Genomic DNA, 22,028 nt, shown 5'->3' with positions numbered 1-22,028 from the left:
CTTTGGCTCTTCACTCAATCCTGGAATATCTGGACAGCAAAGATTCATACATCAGAATGCTCTTTATTGACTACAGCTCAGTATTCAATACCATCATCCCCTCAAAACTAGTCAATAAGCTCCAAACCCTTGGCCTCAATACCTCCTTGTGCAATTAGCTCCTCAATTTCCTCACTTATAGACCCCAGTCAGTTCTGATTGGCAACAATATCTCCTCCACAATCTCCATCAGCACAGGTGCATCACAAGAATGTGTGCTTAGCCCCCTGCTCTGCTCACTTGACACCTTTGACTGTGTGGCTAAGCACAGCTCCAATGCCATATTCAACCTTGCTGCTGACACCACTGTCATAGGCTGAGTCAAAGACGGTAAATCGGATCAGCCGTGACCTTATCGAATGGCGGGGCAGGCTCAATGGGCCGGATGGTCTACTCCTGCCCCTATTTCGAATGTTCTTATGTAATGAATCAGCACATAGGAGGGAGATTGAACATTTGGCTGAGTGGTGTCATAGCAACAAGCTCTTACTCAGTGTCAGCAAGACTAAAGCGCTGATTAATCTGATTCAGGAGGAGGAAGCCAGAGGTCCATGAGCCAGTCGGCATCAAAGGATGAGAGGTGGAGAGGGTCAGCAACTTTCAATTCCTTGGTATTATCATTTCAGACGACTTGTCCTGGGCCCAGCACGTAAGTGCAATTACACATAAAGCACGGCATGATTTGTGAAGATTCAGCATGACACCTAAAGCCTTGACAAACTTCTATAGATGCGCAGCGGAGAGTATATTGACTGGCTGCATCACAGCCTGGTATGGAAACACCAATGCCCTTGAATGGAAAATTCTGCTAACTGCACTGGATTCAGCCCAGTCCATCACAGGTAAAGCCCCCTCCCCTCCCCTCCCCTCCCCTGAGCACGTCTATGTGAAATGCTGTCGCAGGAAGGCAGCCCCATCATCAGAGTCCCCCACCACCCAGCTCACGTTCTCTTTGCACTTCTGCCATCAGGAAGAAAGTAGAAGAGCTTGAGGACGCCCAGCACCAGGTTCAGAAATGGTTATTACCCTCCAGCCATCAGGCTCTTCAACCAGAGGGGCTAACTTCACTGTGCCCTATTCCCACGGCCTAGGGACTCACTTTCAAGGGTGCTTCATCTCATGTTCTGGATATTTATTGCTTATTTATTTATTATTTATTTATTTATTTATTTTTATATTTGCACATTTATTGTCTTTTGCACACTATTTAACCACTCAGTTTATGAGGTCTTTTATTGATTCTGTTATGATTATTATTCTATTATGGATTTACTGAGTATGCCCACAAGAAAACAGACCTCAGGGTCGTATATGGTGACACAGATGTACTTTGGTAATAAATTTACTTTGAACTGTGTGAACATTCGGTAGTCACTGAGCTCTTGGACGGAGACAGAAGGAGTCATTCGGCAGCTGTACCCACAACTGAACAGGTCCTGTGTACGATCCACTCTGCTCACCTCTCTCAGGGAGAAGGTGCCTTAAAAATAGCCAGCCTCAAAACCTCCTGATAGGATTACTGTGACGGTCACCACATGCATTCTGAAACAAGAGAACATGACTTTGGAGCAATAAGCAATAACCTCGCTGGTGATGCCCATATCTTAGAAACTGGCAGAGTCAAACTTTGATTCATGGCTGTGTAGCAAACGCTGGAAAATAGAGTGAGCACAGGCTGATGGTCGATGGTCACTATGAGCTGGTGGGCTGAATAGCCTGTACTGTGCTATGTTGCTGTGTGACCAGTGTGAGGATGTGATTCTCTACAGCAATTGTCCTGTCTGAGACTGTGTGGGGATGTGACCCGTGTGTGGGATGTGACCAGTGTGGGGATGTGACCCGTGTGGGCCTGTGATTCTCTACAGCATGTGTCCTGTCTGAGACTGTGTGGGGATGTGACCGGTGTGTGGGATGTGACCCGTGTGGGCCTGTGATTCTCTACAGCGTCTGTCCTGTCTGGGACCATGTGGGGATGTGCTGAGGTATCAATCATTGCCAATGCTGGTAATATGCTGTGAAATATTTAAAATTAATAGCAGTTAACAAAGATTGTAAATTGATTTTGCTGGTGTGCAGATGGCTTTAATTGCTCTTCGCCTCTTTGCATCTGGAATTGTGGAAGTTAATTGGGCAGAATTTATCGAACAATGTTTGCAGGAGCACCTTGCCTCCAGTTAGTTACGAGTCTCCTCTCACTGCCCTCTCTTCACAACGATACATCACAGTTTTCCTGAAAATACAGTCATTGTTAAATTGTTCACATCTCCTTTCATAGTGAAGTGTCAGTTCCCCATGGCCATGAGCTGGGTCCCAGGCTGGAACCGTGGGTACAGATGGCAGGGTGTGTGTGGGGGTGTGCCCGTTCACACTTGTACCCCACCGTCTTCTCCCTCCTCACTCAAACCACACGGTTCATCCACTGCACAGACTGGTGCGCGCATGCGCGCACACACACACACACACACACACACGCACACACACACCCACACCCACACAACACACACACACTCGCACACAGAACACACACACACACGCACACACAACACACACACATATACCCACACACGCACACACAACACACACACACACTCGCACACACAACACACACGCACATACACACACACACACACAACACACACACATATACACTTCCACACACAACACACACACATTCACAGCACACACACACACACAACACACACACACACACACACACACACACACACACACAAATTCCCTCTGTTAGAGCAGGAGAGTAGATCTGCTGTCTCACACATGTCAATCCTGATTTCCAAAGCTGTCTGTGTGGAGTTTGCCCATTCCGACTGTAACTGGCTGTTCTGGTGTACAGTATGGGAGAAGATCTGACTGATGGTCTGGCGGCGGACTGTCACTGGTATGGGGAGTAGGGGAATCTGGAGGGAGTTGATGGAGAATGTGGGATCAGTTTACGTGCACAGACCTGATGGGCCAAAAGGCCTGTTTCTGTTGTAGCTGTCCCTGATTTATCACTCTAACTTCGGTGGGGGGGGAGGGTTACAGAGGTGAGGTAGGGCCGAGGAGGGGCTGGAGAAGATTACAGAGGTAGGGAGAGGTGAAGGAGAGGAGGAGAGGAAGGAGGTAACAGAGATGGGGATTTATAGAAACGGTGATGAGCATAGGGGAGGGAGGGAGGTTACAGAGACGGGGATATGTGAATGGAAAGGAGGGTGTTACAGGGACGGGGAGGGCTGTAAGATCCAGAATGGGAAGGGCTGTTTGTGGCTGGCACTGAGTGTTATTTGTCCCTCAGCAAGGCCGCTGTAGTCAAATGGCTGCGAGGCTGGAAACCTTTGCCGCATCTTGGTCACAGGATTCGGTGTTGGACTGGGCTTCAGTTTCCGGCTGTGGATTGGGTTCCGATCTGCATCAATGACCGATGGCAGGTCTCTCTCTGGGAAATGTGAGCCGGCTACCGGGATCCGAAGTAGGAAGCTCAGTGGAGTTCTCCACCTGCCGCCTGTACAGACGCTGCCCGGCCGCTAGTGTATTGTTTTCCGTGTCCATCCCAAACCCGAGATCCGAAACACAGACGTGGCAAATACTTTTGTCAAAGAGCGACAGCAGTGTGCGGGACACCAATCCCAGTTGGGGAAAAGAGGCTCCTGTTTCCCCCCGGTACTGGTTAGGGGATGTGGCGGGGCGCCTGTCCCCGGTGGCGAGTTGTCTGCTGGGTCCAGTTGCCGCTGATTTACTGGAGCCGCTTCTGTCCCCAGGTCAGTGCACTCAGCACAATTTGTCAACTAGCAGGTAAGTAGTATTTTTTTTGGTGGTGTTCAAAACCCTGGACTGGACAAGTCTGGATCGGAGACTAGGGAGTTTCATGGTGAGTCCTGGGGCAAAGCAAGATCCCAGAGTAACCAGCTGCGCTGGCTTCTGATTAAGGCAGAAGATTCTGGAATCTTCAGCGTCCGGCACCAGCACAGTGGGGTGAGCTCATCTGGGGAGTGTTGGACATCTCTCCTCCTGACTGACCTGCTGAAGGACAGGTTATGACTGGTTGGCACTGCCAGACCAGAGCTTGGAGGTTTCAGAGGGAGAAGGTCCTGTGTATTTGCTACCAGGCACAAGTTATACCCAACAGGCCAGGCAGCATCTATGGAGGAAATGAACAGTTGACATTTCAAAATAATCCCCTTCATTAAGCCCTGTGTATGGTTAAATTAAACCTGTGAGCAGTGTGACAGACAGTTGTGGATGAGATGGTAAACCGGGACATAACACTCCTCTGCGACGGTGGCAACCCACTACTGGTCCAAAGTGCTTTGTGGCCAAGGAGGGATGTTTCAAGTTCAAGTTCGGTTTATTGTCATTCAACTGTACACATTTATACTGCCAAACGAGACCTTGTTTCTCCAGACCAATGTGCACAACACAGTACACACAACAGATAAAATAACATTACCAAACAAATGAACAAATAATAAGGTGCACTTACGACATAAGTTAAAAAGTAAACACTATAACGCTACCGGTGCTTCATACATGGTGAGAACTAGGTGGTGGTAGGAAGTTCAGTAGTCTCACTGTCGGGGGGAAGAAGCTGTTTCTTATCCAAACAGTCCTTGTCCTAATGCTATGCTACCTCCTGCCTGACAGTAGGCTGTTGAACAGATTGTTGGATTGACAGTCATATTTCTGTTCCATCACCAGTGGTGTCAGTTTGATTGCCACACTGCAGCTGGATCAGGGACTCTCTTCACTCTGATGTTATTGTCAGATACAAAGCCATGCCCTGAAGACCAAAGAGACAATGCTTCAGAGGTGTGTCTCAGTGCCTCACCTCTGAACGTGAGATGTTGCTATGGAACCCTGTGTGCTGTTTGTAGGAGATGTTTAACCAAGACATGGTCTGCTCTTCCAGGTGAGAGAGCCCAAGGAGGTGTCAGGAAGAGGCCCCTAGGAATCTCTCTCTGGTGTGTGGGGCCAATATTTGTCACTCACCCATCCTTATTAAAGCCAATCATCTGCACATTGTCACACTGCTGTCACACCCAGATCTTCACCTCATCACCTCCCTGTCTGTCGTACCCACATCTGCTAGTTTGTCTTTGAAGGACTGAAGCACCCAGTTGGAAAAGAAAGAAAGAAGATTTCAGCAAGGATTGTAAAAACAGACTGTGAATATTTCTGTAGAGAGGAGATTAATGAATGCTAAAGTGTCTGATGTGAATGTGTTGTGGATGAAGCGAATTGCAAATGTTATTCTGCTATTTAAGAAGGGTGGGAGGCAGCAGAAAGGAAACTATAGACCTGTTAGCCTGACATCAGTGGTTGGGAAGTTGTTGGAATTGATTGTTACGGATGAGATTACGGAGTACCTGGAGACACATGACAAGATAGGCCAAAACCAGCATGGTTTCCTGAAAGGAAAATCCTGCTTGACTAACCTACTGCAATTTTTTGAGGAGATTACAAGCAGGGTAGACAAAGGAGATGCAGTGGATGTGGTGTACTTGGATTTTCAGAAGGCCTTTGACAAGGTGTCACACAGGAGTCTGCTTAGCAAGATAAGAGCCTATGGAATTACAGGGAAGTTACTAGCGTGGGTGGAGCATTGGCTGGTCGGCAGAAAACAGAGAGTGGGAATAAAGGGATCCTATTCTGGCTGGCTGCCAGTTACCAGTAGAGTTCCACAAGGGTCGGTGTTGGGACTGCTGTTTTTTACGATGTATGTCAATGATTTGGACTATGGTATTAATGGATTTGTGGCTAAATTTGCTAATGATACAAAGATAGGTGGAGGAGCAGGTAGTGTTGAGGAAACAGAGAGCCTGCAGAGAGACTTAGATAGTTTAGGGGAATGGGCAAAGAAGTGGCAAATGAAATACAATGTTGGAAAGTGTATGGTCATGCACTTTGGTGGAAGAAATAAATGGGTAGAATATTATTTAGATGGGGAGAGAATTCAAAATGCAGAGATGCAAAGGGACTTGAGAGTCCTTGTGCAGGATACCCTAAAGGTTAACCTCCAGGTTGTGTTGGTGGTGAAGAAGCCGAATGCAAAATGTTGGCATTCATTTCTAGAGGTATAGAATATAAGAGCAGGGATGTGATGTTGAGGCTCTACAAGGCACTCGTGAGACCACACTTGGAGTATTGTGTGCAGTTTTGGGCTCCTTATTTTAGAAAGGATATACTGACATTGGAGAGGGTTCAGAGAAGATTTACGAGAATGATTCCAGGAATGAAAGGGTTACCGTATGAGGAACGTTTGTCTGCTCTTGGGCTGTCTTCCCTGGAGTTCAGGAGAATGAGGGGGGATCTCATAGAAACTTTCCAAATGTTAAAAGACCTGAACAGATTAGATATGGCAACGTTATTTCCCATGTTACGGGATCCTAGGACAAGAGGGCACGACTTCAGGATTGAAGGACATCTTTTTAGAACTGAGGTGCGGAGAAATTACTTTGGTCAGAGGGTGGTAAATATGTGGAATTTGTTGCCATGAGTGGCTGTGGTGGCCAAGTCATTGGGTGTTTTTAAGGCAGAGATAGATAGGTTGTTGATTAGCCAGGGCATCAAAGAGTATAGGGAGAAGTGGGGATGACTAGAAGAATTGGATCAGCCCATGAGCAGACTTGATGGGCCGAATGGCCTACTTCTGCTCCTATATTATGATCTCATGGTCTTATGGGAGCTGGTGAACACTCCTCACCTAGATTTCCAGAAGGCATTTGATAGGTGTCTCATTGAAGGCAAATGTGGATGATGGAAGCTCAAGGTTCAGTAGGTAACATGTTGGTGTGGAGAGAAGATTGGCTGTCTCAGAGGAAACAGGAAATGGGCATAAATAGATTTTGTTCTGGTTATCAAGTTGTCATGAGAGTGGAAGTATGAACATTTTATGAGAGGCATATTGACAGTAGTCAGAGTCTTTGCGAGGGGACTTCATAGAGGTGTATAAGATGATAAGAGGCACAGATGGAGTGGACAGCCAGAAACGTTCTCCCAGAGCAGAAATGACTAATAGCAGGGGGCATAGTTTTAAGGTGACTGGAGAAAAGTATAGGGGGATGTCAGGGTTAGTGTTTTTAACACAGAGAGTGGTGGATGTGTAGAACACCCTGCCAGGGTGGTGGTGGAGGCTGATACATTAGGGACGTTTAAGACGCTCTTAGATAGGCACATAGATGGTAGGAAAATGGAGAGATATGCAGGAGGGAAAGGTTGGATTGATCTTAGAGTAGGTTAAAAGGTTGCCACAACATCATGGGCTGAAGCACCTGTACTGTGCTGTATCGGTTAATTCAGGGTCTGAATGGTTGAAAGAAGCTTGAAATGGAGAGTTCAGTGAATTAAAAACAGCAAGAGATGAAGTGAGTTCATAGTCAGATGAACTTATAGATTTTTATCATTGTGAGTAGTTAAGTACTTTTATAAATTTAAACATAGAACACAGAATATTACAGCACAGTATAGGCACTTTGACCCATGATGACAGAAAACCCACAGCACAATACAGGCCCTTCGGCCCTCAATACTGTGCCGTACATGTACTTACTTTAGAAATTACCTAGGGTTACCCATAGCCCTCTAGTTTTCTAAGCTCCATGTACCTATCCAGGAGTCTCTTAAAAGACCCTATCGTATCCAACTCCACCACCATCACCGACAGCCCATTCCATGCACTCACCACTCTCTGCGTAAAAAAAACTTACGCCGACATCTCCTCTGTACCTACTTCCAAGCACCTTAAAACTGTGTCTCCTTGTGCTAGCCATTTCAGCCTTGGGAAAAAGCCTCTGACTATCCACACAATCAATGCCTCTCATCATCTTATATACCTCTATCAGGTCACCCCTCATCCTCTGTCGCTCCAAGGAAAAAAGGCCAAGTTCACTCAACCTATTGTCATAATGCATGCTTGCCAATCCAGATAACATCCTTGTAAATCTCCTCTGCACCCTTTCTATAGTTTCCACATCCTTCATATAGTGAGGAGACCAGAGCTGAACACAATACTCCACGTGGAGTCTGACCAGGGTCCTATATAGCTGCAACATTACCTCTCGGCTCTTAAACTCAATTCCACAGTTGATGAAGGCCAATGCACCGTATGCCTTCCTAAGCACAGAGTCAACCTGCGCAGCAGCTTTGAGTGTCCTATAGATTTGGACCCCAAGATCCCTCTGATCCTCTACACTGCCAAGAGTCTTACCATTAATGCTATATTGTGCCATCATATTTGACCTACCAAAATGAGCAACCTCACACTTATCTGGGTTGAACTCCATCTGCTACTACTTAGCCCAGTTTTGCATTCTATGAGAGTCCCACTCTAACCCCTGACAGCTCTCCACACTATCCACAACACTCCCAACTTCTGTGTCATCAGCAGATTTACTAACCTGCCCCTCCACTTCCTCATCCAGGTCATTTATAAAAATCACGAAGAGAAGGGTCCCAGAACAGATCCCTGAGGTACAATACTGGTCACCAACCTCCATGCAGAATATGACCCGTCTTCAACCACTTTTTGCTTTCTGTGGGAAAGCCAATTCTGGATTCACAAAGCAAGGTCCCCTTGGATCTCATGCCTCCTTACTTAATCATAAGCGTTGCATGGGGTACCTTGTCAAATGCCGTGCTGAAATCCATAAAAACTACACCTACTGCTCTACCTTCATCAATGAGTTTAGTGATATCCTCAAAAAATTCAATCAGGCTCGTGAGGCATGACCTGCCTTTGACAAAGCCATGCTGACTATCCCTAATCATATTATGCCTCTCCAAATGCTCATAAATCCTGCCTCTCAGGATCTTTTCCATCAACTTACCAACCACTGAGGTAAGACTCACTGGTCTATAATTTTCTGGGCTATCTCTACTCCATTTCTTGAATAAAGGAAAAACATTTGCAACCCTCCAATCCTCCAGAACCTCCCCTGTCCCCACTGATGATGCAAAGATCATTGCCAGAGGCTCAGCAATCTCCTTCCTCGCCTCCCACAGTAGCCTGAGGTACATCTCGTCCAGTCTTGGTAACTTATTTTACTTGATTCTTTCCAAAAGCTCCAGCACCCCCTCTTTCTGAATGACTATATGCTCAAGCTATTCAGTCCGCTCTAAGTCATCCCTATAATCGCCAAGGTCCTTTTCCGTAGTGAGTACTGAAGTATTCATTAACTATTTCCGCTATCTCCTCCGGTTCCATACGCGCTTTTCCACTCTTAAACTTTTTGGTTCTATTCTCTCACATCTCATCCTCTTGCTCTTCACATACTTGTAGAATGCCTTGGGGTTTTCCTTAATCCTGCTTGCTAAGGGCTTCTGATGGCCCTTTCTATCTCTCCTAATTTCATTCTTAAGCTCTTTCCTGCTAGCCTTATAATCTTCTAGATCTCTATCATTACCTAGTTTTCTGAACCTTTCGTAAGCTTTTCTTTTTCTCTTGACTAGATTTTCAATAGCCTTTGTACACCATGGTTCCTGTACCCTACCATCCTTTCCCTGTCTCATTGGAATGTACCTATGCAGAATGCCACGCAAATATCCCCTGAACATTTGCCACATTTCTGCTGTACATTTCCCTGAGAACATCTGTTCCCAATATATGCTTCCAAGTTCCTGCCTGATAGCTTCATATTTCCCCTTACTCCAATTAAACGCTTTTCTAACTTGTCTGTTCCTATCCCTCTCCAATGCTATGGTAAAGGATATAAAATTGTGATCATTATCTCCAAAATGCTCTCCCACTGAGAGACCTGACACCGGACCAGATTCATTTCCCAATACCGGATCAAGTACAGCTTCTCCTCTTGTAGGCTTATCTATATATTGTGTCAGACATCCTTCCTGAACACACCTACCAAACTCCACCACATCTAAACCCTTTACTCTAAGGAAATGCCAATCAACATTTGGGAAATTAAAATCTCCCATCATGATAACCCTGTTATTATTACACCTTTCCAGAATCTGTCTCCCTATCTGCTCCTCAATGTCCCTGTTACTATTGGCTGGTCTATAAAAAACACCCAGTAGAGTTATTGACCACTTCCCGTTTCTAACTTCCGCCCACAGAGACTCGGTAGACAATCCCTCCATGACTTCCTCCTTTTCTGCAGCCGTGACACTATCTCTGATCAGCAGTGCCACGCTCCCACCTCTTTTGCCTCCCTCCCTGTCCTTTCTGAAACATCTAAAGCCTGGTACTGTAAGTAGCCATTCATGCCCCTAAGCCATCCAAATCTCTGTAATGGCCACAACATCGTAGCTCCAAGCTTGAAGCTCATCCGCTTTGTTCATGATACTCCTTGCATTAAAATAGACACATCTCAAACCATTAATCTGAGTGCATCCCTTCTCTATCACCTGCCTATCCTCCCTCTCACACTGTCTACAAGCTTTCTCTATTTGTGAGCCAACCGCCCCTTCCTCTGTCTCTTCAGTTCGCTTCCCACCCCCCGGCAATTTCTAGTTTAGCAAACCTCCCTGCCAGGATATTGGTCCCCCTCGGATTCAAGTGCAACCCGTCCTTTTTGTACAGCTCACACCTGCCCCAGAAGAGGTCCCAATGATCCAGAAATCTGAATCCCTGCCCCCTGCTCCAATCTCTCAGCCATGCATTTATCCTCCACCTCATTCTATTCCTATACTCACTGTCGCGTGGCACATGCAGTATTCATGGGATTACTACCTTTGAGGTCCTGCTTCTCAGCTTCTTTCCTAACTCCCTGTAGTCTGCTTTCAGGACCTCCGCCCTTTTCCTACCTATGTCGTTGGTACCAATATGTACCATGATCTCTGGTTGTTCACCTTCCCACTTCAGGATATTGTGGACATGATCAGAAACATCCTGGAGCCTGGCACCTGGGAAGCAAACTACCATCCATGTTTCTTTCCTGCATCCACAGAATCATCTGTCTGCCCCCCTGCTAACTATAGAGTCCCCTATCACTGCTGCCATCTTCCTCCTTTCCCTACTCCTCTGAGCCACTGGGCCAGACTCTGTGCCAGAGGCACGGCCACTGTTGCTTTCCCCAGGTAGGCTGTCCCCCCAACAGTACTCAAACAGGAGTACTTATTGTTAAGGAGGACAGCCTCAGGGGTGCTCTCTAGTATCTGACTCTTCCCCTTCCATCTCCTGACTGTTACCCATTTACCTGTCTCCCGAGGCCCCGGTGTGACGACTTGCCTGTAGCTCCTCTCTATCACCTCCTCACTTTCTCTGACCAGATGAAGGTCATCGAGCTACATCTCCAGTTCCCTAACCCGGTCCCTAAGGAGCTGCAGCCAGTAAACTCTTCCTACCAGTCTAACTCGCTGACATCCACACGCTTGTGCAGCCGTGCCTTGATGTGCAGATCTTTTATCGTACTCCAAGATCAATCTAACCCTTCCCCCTACATGACCCTCCATGTTTCTATCATCCATGTGCCTATCTAAGAGTCTCTTCAATGTCCCTAATGTACCTGCCTCTGTCACCAGCCCTGTGTTCTTTCCGGGGTGGAGATGTTTTGAGTCAGTGTACATTGCTTTGTGATGAGAGTTGAAAGTTTAGAGGGAAGGAACGAGGCAGGTTGTTTTACACAAAGAGTGGTGTGTGCCTGGAATGTGCTTCCGGGAGGGAGGAGGTTGTGGTAGAAGCAGATGTGACGCTCTGTTTATGAGACATTTGGACAGACAAGTGAACAGGATAAGGAATTGAGGGACACAAAACATTTATCCAGTTTTTTAGTCAGAATGCAGGGCAGGGAACAGAAGATGCTGCAAATGCTCTGCAGTCAGGCAGAATCCATAGAAGGAGAGACAGAGTTAATAAAGAAACTGCAGAGACTAGGTCTTTTACTCCCTGGGGTGGAGGAGATGAAGACACGGTATAGTCATGATCCTTTTCCTATGTGTAAGAGGTGCAACAAAAATCTTTCAGCAGCATCGCAGACACGTAGCATCATATAAACAACAATCAAAGAAAATTGTAAACATTAATCATGCACAATTTTTGCAAGAGAAAACACAAGTCAATTTTAGTGCAAGTGATCATAACAGTAGTCATTAGGATTCACCTCTAAATCTCACATCCTTATCCTAAATCTTTCCTCCTGTAGTATTCAATGCTTCACGCCAAGGCCCTCATTAGATGGCGTGAGATTGCTGAGCCTAAGAGATGGAGAGAGAGGGATGTCCTTGTGAACGATTTACAAAGGCCAGTGACTGGGTAAACTGCAAAGAGCTGGAGGAACCCAGTGAGTCAAGCACCATCTGATGGGGCAAATGGGTAGTCAGTGTGTCGAGGTGAGTCTAGGGCAGCGAGCTCATCACATTTGGAGTTTTGTTATTCTGCGGGGAAGGGTGATAATGTGCAGAGACCTGGAGTGGGTGGGTTGTCTAATGGGGAGAGGGTCAACAGGCTTTTATCCACTGGAGATTACAGAGTGAGAGGGGTCTGAAGGGCTTTGATCCATAAGATAGAGCAGCAACATTAAGCCATGTAGCCCATTGAATCTGCTCGGCCATTCCATCATGGCTGATTTATTATCTCTCTCAACCCCACCTCTTGCCTTCTCCCCATAACCTTTGACACCCTGACTAACCAAGAACCTATCAATAACCTATCTGCTTTAAATATATGCAATGACTTGGCAGCCAAGGCCATCCATGACAATGAATTCCACAGATTCACAACCTTTTAGCTAAAGAAATTCCTCCTCATCTCTGTTCTAAAGGGACATCCTTGTATTTTGAGCATGTGCCCTCTGATCCTAGACTCCCCCACTATAGGAAGCATTCTCTTGATGGTGGATGTGAAATGGATGCTTCCTCTTGTGGGAGAAAATAGAACTGGACCTACTATTTCAAAGCAAAGGCTTTCACATTTATGACAGAGCAGGTAACTATTTTACTCACACAGGGTGTGAGTCTTTGGAACTGATGTCCTCCAAGATAGGTAGAAGATGTGCTGTTGTTTGGCTTTAATTCAGCGAGAGGTAGATTCTTGATAAGGCAAGGGTGAAAGGTTAGCGGAGACCAGTCAGGAATGTGGTCAAGTTACAGATGGATCTGCCATGATCTTTTTGAATGGTTGATCAATGTTGCGAGGTTAATGTCCATCCTTGCTTCCAGCCAAAGCCAGACAGGAGAACTTTTATTTGGAAATAAGGAAATGGCTGAGGACTTTGTCAAGTATTCTTGAATTGAATTGACTTTTTTACTGATTTCCTTCACATACATGAGGAGTAAAAATCTTTACATTACGTCTCTGTCTAAATGTGCGATGTGCAATTTATAGTAGTTTGTAATAAATAGTATGTACTACAGGACAGTCAATATAGCACAGAAATACAATTGTATCAGCATAAGTTAATTGGTCTGATGGCCTGGTGGAAGAAGCTGTCCCGGAGCCTGTTGGTCCTGGCTTTTATGCTGTGGTACTGTTTCCTGGATGGTAGCAGCTGGAACAGTTTGTGGTTGGGGTGAATGGGGTCCCTAATGATCCTTTGGGCCCTTTTTACATACCTATCTTTGTAAATGTCCTGAATAGTGGGGAGTTCACATCTACAGATGTGCTGGGCTGTCCGCACCACTCTCTGCAGAGTCCTGCGAATGAGGGAGGTACAGTTCCCATACCAGGCAGTGATGCAGCCAGTCAGGATGCTCTCAATTGTACCCCTGTAGAAAGTTCTTAGGATTTGTGGACCCCTACTGAGCTTCTTCAACTGTCTGAGGTGAAAGAGGCGCTGCTGTGTATTTTTCACCACACAGCTGGTATGTACAGATCACGTGAGATCCTTGGTGATGTACATGCTGTGGAATTTAAAACTGTTCACTCTCTCAACCCCAGATCCATTGATGTCAAGTGTTTATCCTGTCTCCATTCCTCCTGTAGTCCACAACCAGCTCCTTTGTTTTTTTGACATTGAAGGAGAGGTTGTTTTCTTTTCACCACTGTGTCAGGGTGATGACTTCTTCTCTGTAGGCTGCCTCGTTATTATTTGAGATTAGGCCCATCAGTGTAGTATCATCAATAAATTTAATCAGCAGTTTGGAGCTGTGGGTGGCGACACAGTCATGGATATACCGAGAGTTAAGGAGGGGGCTTAGAACATAGCCCTGGGGGACACCTGTGTTGAGGGTCAGAGGGGCAGAGTTGAGGGAGCCCACTCTTGCCACTTGCTGGCAATCTGACAGGGAGTCCAGAATCCGGCTGCACAAGGCAGGGGCAAGGCCGAGGTCTTGTTGAGAGGTAATGTTGCAGCTATATAGGATCCTGGTCAGGCCCCACTTGGAGTACTGTGCTCAATTCTGTTTGCCTGACTACAGAAAGGATGTGGAAACTATAGAAAGGGTGCAGAGGAGATCTACAAGGATGTTGCCTGGATTGGAGAGCATGCCTTATGAGAATAGGTTGAGTGAACTTGGCCTTTTCTCCTTGGAGTGATGGAGGATGAGAGGTGACCTGATAGAAGTGTACAAGATAATGAGAGGCAGTGATTGTGTGGATAGTCAGAGGCTTTTCCTCAGGGCTGAAATGGCTAGCACGAGAGAGCATAGTTTTAAGGTGCTTGGAAGTAGGTACAGAGGAGATGTCAGGGGTAAGTTTTTTACGCAGAGAGTGGTGAGTGTGTGGAATGGGCTGCCGGCGACGGTGGAGGCAGGTACGATAGGGTCTTTTAAGAGACTCTTGGATAGGTACAAGGAGCTTAGAAAAATAGAGGGCTATGGGTAAGCCTAGATAGTTCTAAGGTAGGGACATGTTCGGCACAGCTTTGTAGGCCGAAGGGCCTGTATTGTGCCGTAGGTTTTCTATGTCTGTATGTCTCTGAGCTTCTTGTCGAGCCTGGATGGAACTATGGTGTTGAACGCTGAACTGTAGTCCGAGAGCAGCATTCTCACATAAGCATCCTTCTTCTCCGGATGTGTAAGGACGGTGTGTAGAGATGTGGCTATTGTGTCAGCTGTCGATCAGTTGTGTCGGTAGGTGAATTGTAGGGGATCCAGTGTGGGTGGTGTGTCAATCCGTGTGTCATTATAGAAAATTATGAAAGCCAGCAGGTCTAATTTGAAGGAGGAGTTGTTGAAAGTGAACATGGAGGAGTGGGCACACCATGTTGATCATCAACTTTGTAGAAATCTTGGAGATGCTGTATCGTTGAAATGATGAGAGGTGGAAGGATGTTGGGAAGGAAGTGTATGTGCATGAATCTCTCAATGTATAGGGACTGGCCAGGTCAATGTATGTTGGCCTTTATTACAAGAGGAATGTACTGAGATACATTGAAAAGCTTGCCTTGCGTACTGTTTGTTCAGATCAAATCATTGTACGGTGCATTGTGGTAGAGGAGGGGAGACAATAACAGGATGCAGAATGAAGTGTTACGCTACAGAGAGAGTGGATGTGAGTTTGTAACGAGATAGATTGTGATGTCATGTTACAGAGCTATTTAATAGTCTTATAACAGTGGTGTAGAAGCTGTCCTTGAGCCTGGGGGATTTCAGTAGAAGAGTAAAGACCAGCTTATTGTTATCAAGGGTCAAAGTTCAAAGTAACTTTTATTACCAAAGTACATATATGCCTTCATATACAAACCTGAGATTCATTTTCTTGTGGGCATACTTAATAACTATAATAAAAATCAATGAAAGACCACCCAGCTAGGACTTTTAACCAGAGTGCAGAAGACAACAAACTCTGCAAATGCAAATATAAATAAATAGCAATAAATAATGAGAATATGAGATGAAGAGTCCTTGAAAGTGAATCCATTAGCTGTGGGAAAACTTCAGTGATAAGGCATGAAGTTGAGTGAAGTTATCTCTTTTTATTCAAGAACCCAATGATTGAGGGGTAGGAACTGCACTTGAACCTGATGGTGTGAGTCCTGAGCCTCTTGTACCTTCTACCTGATGGCGGCAGCAAGAAGAGAGCTTGACCTGGGTGGTGGGGATCTCTGATGACGAGTGCTCCTTTCCTACGACAGTGTCTCTTATAGATGTGCTCAATGGTGGGGAGGGCTTTGCCCGTGATGTACTGAGCCGAATCCACTATTTTTTGTAGGATCCTCCATTCAGTGGTGCTGGTGGGGTTCAGACATGAGTGTGCTGGTCTGGTCTCCCCACCATCTCTGTGATCGGGGCACCTCCATGAAAGCTCACCAGAGATGAACACTGTTCTCTGAGGAGAGATTTCACAGGCAGGGTGGAAATACCCTTGTGAAGATGAACAGGTTATTTTATCAAAGCATTCAACGTTCCAGTAGTGCTTGCTGGGGTAGATTCAGGGAGGATGTTCCCCTGGGTGTGGTGGCTAGAACCAGGGACATATCTGCCATCCAGATCTGAGGTGAGGAGAGGTTATCCATCTTGGTTCAAGAGCCTGATGGTTGAGGGGTAATAACTATTCCTGAATGTGATGGGGGCCGTTGATAATGGATGCTGCTTTCCTGCGACAATGCTCCATGTAGATATGTAGGTAGGGAAGGCTTTACCTGTGATGGACGGGGCAATATCCACTACTTTTTGTAGGATTTTCATTCAAGGGCATTGGTGTTTCCACACCAGGCTGTGATGCAGCCAAAATGCACTCTTCACTACACACCTGTAGAAGTTTGTCAAAGTTTTAGATGTCATGCCGAATCTCCACAAGCTTCTATGGAAGTAGAGGCGTTGTTGTGTCTTCTTCATAACTGCACTTACAAGCTGGGCCGAGGACAGGTCCTCTGAAATGAGTAATTTAAAGTGGCCAACCCCCTGCAGTCAGACCAATTCTCCTCCAGAGGGTGTCAGTGAACCAGAGGGGAGGACCTTCAGATAGCTTCATGGCAGCATCTATTGAGAGAAATAAACCGTTAACGTTTCATCAGCTCATTAGGACCCTTTACAGTGTTGTACTATTGCCTAGATATTGGCTTCTAGAATTCTGTCCCTACTGATTGCCCCTCTCTCTCTTCCCCATCTCCCTGACTGAACCTTACTCACCTGTTCCAGCATCTCCGGATGTGATCCTGTGCCAGCCTTTCTCATAACAACTCATGGGAAGGAGGCCTGTGTGTGTCCGTGGTAGTGCAATTAACTTGTGATCCAGTAGTGTAGACCATAACCTCGGGTCAGGGAGTGGGGCTGCTGGACTAGTTATTCAGCTAGTTATTCAGCTGCTGGTCCCAGAGTGAGATAAAGATAAAGATTAGCTTTATTTGTCACATGTACATCGAAACATTGAAACACACAGCAAAATGCGTTGTTTGCATTGACGATTCACACAAAGGATGTGCTGGGGGCAGCCCATGAGTATTGCTGTGCTTCTGGGCAAGCTGTCGGAAGCAGTCTGTGATGGAACTACTCATATTCTCCATGGTATTTGCAGATTTAAACATTTCCAATGCTGTCAGCTGAAAAATATTCATTGTTTGGTGTCCACTGTTTCATTTGGGAGCTGGGTAAGATTGAAGTGGAAGATCGGAAAGTGGGGGAAGGGCAATTCACTGAGGTCTTACAGGCGACTTGTTAAACCTTCTGAGGAATCCTCTTCATCTTGTTCCAGGAATAGAGCATGTTGAACGTCTATCTCCACATCGGCTGGATCTGCACCTGCCTGGCATCTGCTGCCATTCTGCAAGAGGCAGGTATGTTGTCAGTGTGCGCACTGCAGAGGGTAGTGGAATCTGCCAGGAGGTGTGTGTTGTGTATCCCTCTGTGCCCTGTAGAGAAATAAGCTGTGGATCCCAGAGTGCACCCACACTGTAGCTCTCACAGTGACCCCCACAGTAAACTCTTCAGTGAACTCCTTTCCTTCTCAGCCTGGCTTGCAATGAGCCCAATACGTTAACAGCAGCTTTAACAAGGACTGACCTGCATTTATGTGGCACCCGTATCATCACCCTGTTCTAATCTGTGGAAGGTAGTCACTCCATACTGCAGGGGAGCTAATTCAAACAGAGCAATTCCCCAATGATAACAAGACCATGGGCAGCCTCAGGGATGATCTCACCAAGACTCAGGGAAGAGTGTCGTGGGATCTTACCCCAACTGAAAGGGGTGTTTGAGGTCACTCCTCCCTCCAGTGATGACTCAGGGACCATGCCAACAATCCCAGGACAGTACCACGTGACTGCTGTGGTTTTCTGGCTAAGATATCAGAACAATATGCTGTCTGCTTTCGTGGAATATAAAAGATCCACGACATTTATTGAAAAAAGCAAGGAGACTTTTCCAAGTGGTCTGTGGTACCTTTGAGCAACCCCTGGCACAAGTGTTTGGATCATTTATTTCATCCCGCCGTTTGCACTCTTGCTGTGCACAAATTATCTGCCTTATTTTCTGCACTCACTATACTTCAAAAACTCCTGAACTGGGAGTTCATAAACTCCTGAACTGGCCATGAAGGTCAGTTCATAAACTCCTGAACTGGCTGTAAAGGTCAATCATAATCAAGTTCAAGTTCAAGTTGAATTACACATGATTACAGGCAACTGAAATAGCGCTCCTCTGGGACAAGGCACAAAAACACAGAACCAACAGTGACACACAAAGCTCATATAGCACATAATTAAGATGGCGGAGAAACATTCAGTTACAAAATATAAATAATAATCTAGCCCAAGTCCCTGAGTGTCATGGTCTGTAGATTGATGCTGCATGGATGTTGTCCTGGAGCCACGTTTCTGCAAGAGTATTGGAGCAGTTCACAAACTCAGTGTCATGAAATCTGTTGTTTTGCAGCAATTGTACAAGGTATAAGTTATACTATAAATTACACTAAGCACATAGTGCAAAAGAAGAGCAAATTGTCCCCAAGGAAGTGGTGTTCATAGGTTCATGGACCATTCAAAAATCTGCTGGCAGAGGGGAAGAAGCTGTTCCTAAAACATTGAATGTGTGTCTTCAGGCTCGTGTACCTGATCTCAATGGTAGTGATGAGAAGAGAGCAGATAATGGGTGGTGGGGGGTTGCTCATCATGGGTGCCAGCTTGTGGCATGGCCTTGTGAGGGGTCTGTAGTGGCAAGGGTGCCATGGGAATGCCAGCCCCTTTGCTGATTGCTTCCATTGCAGGTATCTCCTATCACAGTTGCTCACACACAGCACTGCTCACTTCACCAACACTGGATTCAGCCTGGTATTCTATGCACACACAGTAACTGTCATAAGCTCTAGGTGCTGGAGTAGTTATTCCCACAGACACACAGCATCTACACAACATCACGATTCACTCTATGGAAGAATGAAGTTGGTATTAAAGGCAATAATTTGGCTGCGTAACTTTCCCATTAAATTGGAAATCAGTCTGACCTTTCAGTGGAACTGGTGTTTGTAACACACTAAAATGTGAGAGTGATTCAAATGAGCTGGCAACCAGCAGCCACTGTTACTATAGTGTGGATCCTGTTCGTTATAATTGAAACCTTGCTGAATTTGCTCATCTCCTGTCCCCATGATGTTACCCCAGCTCCCAACAGTTCAAACTCCAGATGGCTCCTGACCCATTGAACTTGCCGTTCACTAACCAATCCTCACAGATTGTCCTCTTAGCCAGGTGCCATGTAATTGAAGCCTGTTAGTGAGAACAGGAAGGCATAGAGTCACAAAGCTCTACAGCACAGAAACAGGCTCTTTGGCCCATCTAGTCCATGCTGATCTGTCATTCTGTTGAGTCCGATCGACCCGCACCTGCACCCGGACTATACCTCTCCCATCCGTGTACTTATCTGAACTCCTGCCTGTTGTAATCGAACCCACATCCACCACTTCCGCTGGCAGCTCGTTCCACACTCACACCACCCTTTGAGTGAACGTGTTCCCCCTAAACATTTCACCTTTCAACCTTAACCTATGATTTCTAGTTCTAGCCTCAACCAACCTCAGTGGAAAAAGCCTGCTTGCATTTAACCTATAATTTTGTATACCTCTATCAAATCTCCCCTCATCCTTCTACACTCCAGAAAATAAAGTCTTAACTTATTCAGCCTTTCCCTGTAACTCAGATCCTTTGGTTCTGGTAACATCCTTGTAAACTTTCTCTGCACTCTTTCAATCTTATTGATATATTTTCTGTAGGTAGGTGACAAAAGCTGCACACAATACTCCAAATTAGGCCTCAACAATGTCTTTTAATCTTTAACAATAACATCTCAACTCCTGTCCTCCATACATTGATTTATGGAGGTCAATGTGCCAGAACCTCTCTTTAGAACCCTACCTGCCTGTGACATCACTTTCAAGGAACTAAGGCACTGGGAATTGTAGAGAGGGGCAGCCCCAGGCCAGGTTCAGAAATGGTGCACAGGAGAATCCCAGAGCTGACAGTGTAGCCCTTTTAGCAAGCGTTGGCACTGCTGTTATCTGAAAAGACAAGAAAATGTTCTAGGGTACATGGAAGAGGCTGACAAAGAAGCCAGTGAGACAGTGTGACAAGTTGAATTGCTCACCCTGTGTTTGTCCCTCCCTCCCCCAGCGACAGGTAACAGGTACGAGAAGGCAGTGAACATGAAGAAGGTCCAACACCAGCCAGTTGTCCGGGGATTAGCAGACTCTGCCTTGCTGCCCTGCGTTTTCTCAGTGCTCCCCAGTTCAACCACTGACCCCTCGCTGCCCCATGACCCTCCTCGGATCAAATGGACCAAAGTGTCACTCGAAGGTGGGAGCAGTAAGGAAGTTCTCATTCTGGTAGCCAAGAACAACACGGTGAAGCTGAACCCAGCCTACAAGGGCAGGGCCAGCCTGCCTGGCTATGGCCCCTTCCACTACAACGCCAGCCTGCAGATCGTGTCTCTGCGAGCAAGTGATGCGGGTGTCTATCAGTGTGAGGTGGTCGTGGGCATGGATGATGAGCAGGACACCGTGCCACTGCAGGTTATCGGTGAGTTTCTGGGGTTGAGCAGAGGTGGGAGGTGACCACAGAACGTCTTTTCCCGGTGTCGAAATGCGATACCAGAGGGCATGAGGTTAAAGTAAGAGGGGTGTTTGGATGACGATTTAGGTGCATGTTGAAAAGGTCAGGGTGTCAGGGCCTGAGGTGAGGGATGGGCCAGTTTGGCTCGCTGCTCAGCTCTGTGCTGAAGTAAGGGTCTGTGGACAGACTTATTAGAGAATTTAATACCGATCAAGCACACTGTCGGCAAAGATCTTGAAGTCATTATGATGTTGTGGGCATCACTTGAGTCATGGCTGAAAGAAGACCATCGTTAACATCAAAGGATGTACTCTGTATTAAAAGGACAAGCAGGGATGCATAGGCAGTGGTGTGGCTCTGTTGGTAAGAGATGAAATTACAAAGAGGTAACGTAGGGTCAGAGAATGTTGAATCTTAGTGGGTGGAGTTAAGAAACTGCAAGGGTGAAAAAACCATTATGCAATCATATATAGGCCACCAAATAGTAGCCAAGATGTGTGATTGAGTTTGCAAAGGGAGCTGGAAAAGGCATGTAATAAGGGTAATGACACAATTGTAATGGGGGATTTCAATATGCGAGGGAATTGGGAAAATCAGGTTGGTGTTGCATCATGAGAGAGGTAATTTATTGAATACCTACGAGATGGCTTTTCAGAGCAGCTTGTGCTTGAGCCAACTCAGGGAAAGGCTATCTTAGATTATTAGTCAAGTCAAGTCACTTTTTATTGTCATTTTGAACATAAACTGCTGGTACAGTACACAGTAAAAACGAAACAACATTCCTCCAGGACCATGGTGCTACATGAAACAACACAAAAATACACTAGACTAAGTGAGACAACACAAAGCTACACTAGACTATGTAAGACAATACAAAAACTATACTAGATTACAGACTACACAGGACTACATAAAGTGCACAAAACAGTGCAGGGCAGTACAATAAATAATAAACAAGACAATAGGCACAGCAGAGGACAAATTACAATATAATAATAAATGATGTAGATGTCAGTCTAGACTCTGGGTATTAAGGAGTCTGATGGCTTGGGGGAAGAAACTGTTGCACAGTCTGGTCGTGAGAGCCCGAATGCTTCGGTGCCTTTTGCCAGATGGCAGGAG

At 46.0% G+C, this 22,028-nt stretch overlaps 1 protein-coding gene across 2 annotated transcripts in view; it reads left to right on the top strand.

Annotated features, from left to right (window-relative positions):
• Positions 1–22,028, top strand: part of ncanb (neurocan b) — a 345,873-nt gene that overhangs the window by 60,258 nt on the left and 263,587 nt on the right. For both annotated transcript variants that reach the window (XM_072244299.1, XM_072244300.1), the window contains exons 3-4: positions 17,561–17,642; positions 20,469–20,873. In XM_072244299.1, the coding sequence (XP_072100400.1) occupies positions 17,570–17,642; positions 20,469–20,873 (478 nt within the window). In that variant the 5' untranslated portion in view covers positions 17,561–17,569. The remainder of the gene's footprint in view (positions 1–17,560; positions 17,643–20,468; positions 20,874–22,028) is intronic.

Source organism: Mobula birostris, chromosome 26 (genome assembly GCF_030028105.1).
Source record: "Mobula birostris isolate sMobBir1 chromosome 26, sMobBir1.hap1, whole genome shotgun sequence".
Lineage (NCBI taxonomy): Eukaryota > Metazoa > Chordata > Chondrichthyes > Myliobatiformes > Myliobatidae > Mobula > Mobula birostris.
Note: the sequence above shows the minus strand (reverse complement) of the source record. Positions and strands in the feature narration are given on the sequence as shown.